Source organism: Echinops telfairi, unplaced genomic scaffold, assembly GCF_000313985.2.
Source record: "Echinops telfairi isolate 266 unplaced genomic scaffold, ASM31398v2 ScPeMD7_7469;HRSCAF=8507_0, whole genome shotgun sequence".
In the NCBI taxonomy this organism is placed as follows: Eukaryota; Metazoa; Chordata; class Mammalia; order Afrosoricida; family Tenrecidae; genus Echinops; species Echinops telfairi.
This window is the reverse complement of record NW_022111372.1, coordinates 34594668-34602008: the sequence shown is the minus strand read 5'-3', so window position 1 is coordinate 34602008 and position 7341 is coordinate 34594668. Positions and strand designations below refer to the sequence as shown.

The following is a 7341-nucleotide window of genomic DNA, read 5'->3' as shown; positions in this document are numbered from 1 at the left end:
GGATTGTGATAAGAGTTGTATGAGCCCCTAATAAAATGATTTTAAAAAATAAATTAAATTAAAATATTTAAAAAATTTAAATAATAAAAATAAAAGAGTTTCTGTGCAGGTGGAGAAGTTGTGCCATCTTTTTGTGTGTGTGCCATCTTATAACAAGACTGTAACATTTTAATTTTAATAAAAGAGTTTGACCTCTGACAGACCCATTTTGGGTTTCCAAACATTTAAATCTCTTTTTAGTTTATGAGAGAGCCCTGGTGGAACAGCTGTTGTCCATTGGGCTGCTAACGACAAGGTTAGTAGTTCAAAACTACCGGTCGCTCTGCAGGAGAAAGACAAGGCTCTCTACTCCCATAAAGAGGTCCAGTGTCCGAATCCCATCAGGGCAGTGCTACCCTGTGCTATAGGGTCACGATGAGTCAGAATCAACTTGATGGCAGTGACTTTTGCTTGGTTTGGGATTTATTGTACTGAATTCACTACACAGTCTCACGAAAACTCAAAGAGTTTGGGACGGGGGGGGGGGTTCCTGAGGCTGCAAATATTTATGGGAGCCAAAAGTCTCATATTTTTCTTGCAGTGCAGCTTGTGGGTTCGAATAGCTGTCTTTGTGGTTGGTAGTCAAACACATTACCCACTACATCATCAGGACTCCTTATGTATGATAACGCAACTCTTATTTCAGACCTATTTTTAGGTAACAAGCTAGAACTACTTGCCATTCAGTTCATAATTAAGGTGAAGTGATACTTAGGGAAGAATCCAAGTTCACATAACTTGCACTTTTCAAATATATCTTTGGATCAAAGGACATCATGTACAGTTTAACTTGATCTATTTAGTACAACACAAACTACTTTAAATAAAGCTAGCCAGCGTGCACTTCCTCTATCTCAAGCTAGCTAACACTACATTAAATTAGCCTGACTTTTTATGGGTGAGCAGAGTGAAGAGTGGTATATAGCATATGTTCTATATCTAAAACTAGAGCGAATAGGGGAAAGCTGGTGTTATTTTTTGAATTGGCAGATCAAATATACCCAGAAATAAATCTAACTGTTGAGGCTTGTAGAATTGATGCTCAGTTCTACTTTGTGATCCGTGAAGTAGCCCTGACTCAGGATCCACTTGATGTGGATTAATCAATTCCGAGTGATGTTCTAGAAAAGAGAAAAAGCATAGAGACACAGCAAGAGGAAGACAGCCATCAGATGACAAGGAACTTCTGGAATTAGCAGAAGCGGAGAGAGAAATGAAGGGATATTCTCCTCAAGCATTTGGAGGGGGCATGTCTGGCCAACATTTCCATAGGGAAGTCTGGCTTTCAGAGCCGTGAGGCAACGCACTTCTGTTCATATTAATTCGCTGGTCAAACCCAACCCAATCCAATCAATCCAATCCAATTCAAACCAAACCAAATCAAACCAATAGACCCCAAACCCATCCCATCCCAACCCATCCAATCCAAACCAAACTCAATCCAAACTAAACAAATCCAATCCAACCCAAACCAATCCAATTCAAACTAATCCAAACCACACTGCTGCTGAGTCAGTTTGGAACAATGGCGCGACCCTGAGTGTTGGAACGGTTCTGCGGCATTTTCTTGGCTGTAATCTCTATGGAAGCAGACCACTCGGTCTTTCTTATGCAGCGCTGTTGTATGGGTTTGAACTGCCAACCTTTACGTTAGTAATCTAGTGCAAACTGTGCACCTTTTTAAGTTCTCCAGCTTGGGATCATTTGTTACGGTAGTCCTAGGCAAACAATACGAGTATCAAAGCACGTGGCACTTCTATCTGAATTGCCGATTTTAATTACCCAGACACTCCCTCTGGCACCAAGGACTCTGAGCAGACTCCACACCACCAATTGTCTTTTGCATCCTAGGCATCTTCCTTGGGCTCTCTTCCCCTACCCTAAGTCCTGTGGGCCTCATGATTCATTCTTGTCAGCCTTCTGGGAGGAGAACAGGGAGGAGTTCCAAAGTCTGCCTCATTCCCCTTTTAAACTGACTTCCACTATTGCTGGCAGGCTGACCCTCATGCCTGAGTAACTCAGCTTCCTCAGAAAGGGCTCTGGAACTCAAGCATCTTTGGTGCTTAAAGGCTATTTTCCTTTCAGCTATTGTTGGTATTGTTGTTAGGTGCTATCGAATCAATTCCAATTGATACCAACTGTGGTAGTTACATGATTTCATGTCAACTTGAAGTTATATAAAAGTGTTGGGGTGGTATTAAACCTGTCAATCAGGTCACAGCCTGATGATGCCTCCTTGTGGGTGTGGCCTTCTCATAAGGGGGCCCCTGAGAACCTCCGCCTCTCTCTCTGCCTTCACTTTCCTGCTCAGGGCCACTCTGATACCTGTGAGAGCCCTGTGATGCTTCCACTGCCATTGGATCCACAGGACTTTGCACCCACCGACCTGTGATCTTCCTGCATTCTGTATCATTGCATGTGGCTGTGTGAGTCTGAAGAGGGAGTTATGGACTAGTGTTAGACTTCTGGTCATGATCTGGAATGGGATGGTATATTTGCTTGATAAATAATTACTTCTTCATATAAAGCTCTCTCTTACACACATATGACTGTCACTGGATTTGTTTCTTTAGTCAACCTGGCCTAACACACCAACTCTGTACACAACAGAACAAACACGGCCCGGTCCTGCCCCATCCTCACAATTGTTCCTGTGCTTGAGCTGTGGTTGCAGCCTCAGTGTCACTCTAGGCCATGGAGGGCCTCCCTCTTTTTCATGGCCACCCCTGTCCTTTGCCACCCCAGCCGGTGCGATCACGAGGTGTCGATGGGATCAGGTATCAGGCATCAAAGACCCAGAACAAAAAAATCATATCAATGGATATCCACTGGATGGAGGATCAAAAACCACATTATCCACCAAATGTGGGGAAAAGATTTTAGTCCTGTTTTGTGGAGCTGCTGAGTTTGATGCCCTTTCAGAGGTGACGGTGTGTCCTGGATTTTGCTATATTCTGGTTATATTAATTTTGCATTTCATATGTTATGTACCATTTGAAAATAAAGAGTTCTGGAACTGGAATTCACTTTGAGTCCATGCTCTGCCACATTAAAAAACAGAGAAAATACAGCTAATTTTAGGCTAAAGTTAGTTAAAGGTGCCCTTTAATTGCCCCTTGTGGTGAAGGGAAGTTATTTGCTATGACTCTTCTGTCCTTAGTCTTTGTAACAACCACCCAGCGACTGGGGAAGCGGGCGGGACATGCAAATAAAGTGTCCAGAAATCCAAATTGGGTGTCGATCCATTTTGCCATTCTACTGGGCACAAAAGCGAGCCACTGCAGCAGCAGGAAGAGGGTACTCGTGTAGCCATCATGACGGAAGAGCCACCAGCAGAGCACATGTGAGATCCCTGCTGAAGGGCTGGAGGAAGCAGAGGCAGCAGAGGCTGCAGCATCAAGACCATGAGTCAGAGCAGAGGAGCCATGCCAAGAGCATGACACAGAGCGGTGGACAGCTAAACCCTGAACAGGGCAGACACTACAGGGCCATGTGGTTTGGAGGCTGAGAACCAGGGAGATGTGACTGCCAGCATGGCTGAGAAAATGCACTCCTACAGGCCAAAGGACTGTCATACTTTGTGATAGGTAGGTTTATTGTGCCAACCTGGCCAATGAACACATGTGGGATTAATTGAAGGGTGGAGAGATAAATGGCATGGCGAGCCTCACCTTTCTTGTCTCTTGCTCTTTGATCATCGGACCAGTGTGCGGCTGCCTTAGCTGGTTCTCTGCCTCAATTTGTAAGCTACACTACCTGTGGGACACCCAACCTGTGGACTGTGTATCTGTAGTTTGAGGTCCCTTTGAGATCTGCTTCCCCACACTACGGGATTATACATCGCTTGAGCTGGGAACTGTCGGACTCTGACATCTGGCTGACTGTTGGTGACCTGCCTTGTTGTTTGCTGCCTGTGGCTGGATAGCCTGAATTGCTCTACAGAGAACTCAGCTGTCTGCTTCCTTGACTTGCACCTGCCGGCCTCAAGACTTGAAGGACTTCCAGTATATTAGCTGTATCACGGAAGTGAGTTACACTGAGCCATTTGTACTGCTCTATAGGTTAATTAGCTGTTTATTTCTTATGTTGTATCTATATATCTATATCTATCTATATAAAATCATAAGTGTCCTGGTTTTGTTTCTCTAGATAACTCTGTCTAACATATACTTAATGTTTTCTGATGCTGACTTATGGTAACCTGTTAAATTCCCAAATAGCCTTCCATAGCAATGCGTATTGGCTGAGTTCTGTGTGGCCAGTGCAATGGAGTGCCAGACCCAGCAGAATAGGGGGAATGCTGTGGGAGGGACAGTGGGTGTCAGAATAGGATAAAGAAGTTGGAGAGTGAGAAGTAACAAAGCCCACATGGAAGAAGCACACCAGCCTGTGTGATCATGAGATGTCGATGGGATCAGGGATCAGGCATCAAAGACCCAGAACAAAAAAAATCACATCAATGTGAATGGGGGTGTGTGTGTGTGTGTGTGTGTGTGTGTGCGAAGTAGAGACCAAAATCCCATTGGTAGACAATTGGACTTCCCCTTAAAGAAGGGTCACAAGGAAGAGATGGGCCAATCAGGGTGGAGTATAGCACCAATGAAGCATACAACTTCCCTCTAGTTCTTTAATGCTTCCTCCCCACCACTATCATGACCCCAATTCTACCTTATAAATCTGGCTAGACCAGAGCATGTACAGTGCTATAGATAAAAGCTGGAAATACAGGGAATTCAGGACAGACAAACCCCTCAGGACCGATAATGAGTAGTGGTACCACGAGGGGAAGGGGAAGGTGGGAGGAAAGAGGGGGAACCGATCACAATGATCTACATATAACTCCCTTCCCTAGGGGATGGACAACAGAAAAGTGGGTGAAGGGAGACACTGGTTAGTGTAAACATGAAAAAATAATAATAATTTCTAAATTATCAAGGGTTCATGAGGGAGGGTGGGTGGGGGAGGGAGGGGAAATAATGAGGAGCTGATAGCAAGGGCTCAAGTAGAAAGAAAATATTTTGAAAATGATGATGGCAACAACTGTACAAATGTGCTTGACACATGTCTGTATGTATTGTGATAAGAGCCCCCAACAAAATGATTTAAAAACAAAGTTGGAGAGTAAAGGTGTCTGACCTCGGCCTCACGGACATGGTCCGTAGGCAGGTGTGGAGCTGGACTCTTCTCCTCCCTTGCATAGCTGGAGGTGGTGAGATGTGCCCCCCGCCCATTTCTTCACTCCTTCATAGGATTACTATAAAAATTAATGAAATAATATAGGAAGTATCATAGTGGGTTTGTAGTTGCCAACTCCAAGGACAGCAGTTCAAAGCCACCAGTTGCTCCCAAGGAGAAAGATGGCGATTTCTACTCTGTAAAGAGAGGCAGTCTGGGAAACCCACAGTGTTCTATGAGTCAGAATCATGGGTTTGTAGGACAGCACATAGAACAAGACTTACTACTGAGTGGTGGGCCTTACTTTTTTGTTTCAGTTAAGCACCTCTCAGTAGGAAAACCCCAGTATTCCCTTGCCAAATATTGGGGTGTGTGTGCTAATTCTGCCTCTAAAGCACTCACCATGAAATAGGCGTTCAGGTGCACACCAATTTCCGTGATGGAGGAATTTGAAGACGGTGGAGACTCCTTTGCACAGATGTCAACAGGATCGGGCTTTCTCAGATGCAGTTGCTGCGGCTGGCCGTCCAGGAGCTGGAACATCTCTACACGGGCTTTCTTCAGAACCTTGCTGTAAATCCGATCTTGACAAAACACCAGCTGCTCCATCCGGAACTGAAGCTGGATCACGTTTTCCGCTGACTGCGCTTGCTGTACCTTGACCGTTTCGATCAGCTTCTGGTTGGAAAAGAGGGGGAGAGAGCCTGCTTTCCTTCCCATAGACCCCAACACTTTAAAGGTATGATGGGGCCACATGGCGTGTTAACAAATAATCTCAGCCCCCAAAGACTGGAGGCTAAACGGTGATTTTAAGAAGGTCCCGCTGCACGCTCTCCAGCTGTCCTCCTCAATGAGATTGTTTTCCGGTCTCACCTGCCTCCTCACTCCCCCACCCCCTTCTCTCTGCCACACCCTCCTCAGCCCCAGGGCACTGTCACCACTGTCATTCTCCGCTGAGCCCATGTGCAGCCACGGGCAGCCCTCCACTGACAGGTGAGTGCTGGGTGCTTGGACCCGGGTGCACTGGCTGGGGAGCGAACCCCGGGTCCCTGCATGGAAGGAGCACTCTTGCCTCTATCCTCCGCGTGAATCCAAGTGCTCAGGAATGGTTCTAGAACCAATGAGCACAGGGAAAGGAGAACTGGGGATATTTATTTCCCAGAAATTCCCCCTTTCCGCCCCACCCGCCCCCACCCTCCAGTCCCGAGAGAGAGAGAGAAGAAGAAGAGTCATTTCTTGGCTTTTGATTTTTACAGACTTTTGCAAATTGAAGGTTAGAGGGGGTGGGGGCTGTACGTTTCACAAATGCTGTTTATTCTTCCATTTTTCCCCTGGAATATAGGCAGCAGCAATAGGCAGAAGACCCTGTTGGGGACTGGACTGTGTCTCCCAAAAAGACAGGTTGAAATCCTAGCCTGTAGTACCTGTGCGTGTGACCTTGCTTGGAAGTAGGAACCTTGTGGCTGTCATCAGTTAAGATGAGGCCAGACTGGGGTGGGGGTGTTCTAATTCCACAAGAGTGGCGTCCTTATGAAAGAAGACATAGGAGCCAGCCAGCCGTCTCAAGGTGCATCTCCAAGGCAAAGAACACCCGAGGCTACCAGAGGCTGAGAGAGACAAGACGGATCTGTGCCTAGAAGCAGTGGTTTTCACCCTTCCTAATGCCTCAACCCTTTCATACAGTTCCTCATGTGGTGGTGACCCCCAACCATAACATTATTTTCGTTGCTACTTCATCACTGTCATTTTGCTACTATAATGAATTGGGTGACCCCTGTGAAAGGGTCATCCGACCCCCCAAAGGGCTTACGTCCCACAGGTTGAGACCCGCTTAGAGAGAGCCCCTGGAGAGGACAGGGCCATAGCCCCTGGACATGAACTTCTGGCCTCCACCCCAGTGAGACAATAAGCGTCTGCAGTTAGATGCCTCTCCATCCATGAGGCTTGGCGACTGCAGCTCTAGGAATCCAGACTGTGGAGTGAGATTTAACCCTCCAGCCTCTGCCTGGGTAGGAGTGCAGTTCTTACCTGGAGAGTTCTGGGTGGGGACGTGCTAATTGGAAGACTACTTAAGTGACAATGTTGTCCTTCATGATGCAAAACCCAACCTGCCATTCTATTTTTTGT

At 46.3% G+C, this 7341-nt stretch overlaps 1 protein-coding gene across 4 annotated transcripts in view; it reads right to left on the bottom strand.

Moving 5' to 3' along the window:
- Window positions 1-7341, bottom strand: part of MX2 (MX dynamin like GTPase 2) — a 48452-nt gene that overhangs the window by 3408 nt on the left and 37703 nt on the right. For all 4 annotated transcript variants that reach the window (XM_045284434.1, XM_004697319.2, XM_045284433.1 and 1 more), the window contains exon 13: window positions 5617-5892. In XM_045284434.1, coding sequence (XP_045140369.1) covers window positions 5617-5892 — 276 coding nt within the window. The remainder of the gene's footprint in view (window positions 1-5616; window positions 5893-7341) is intronic.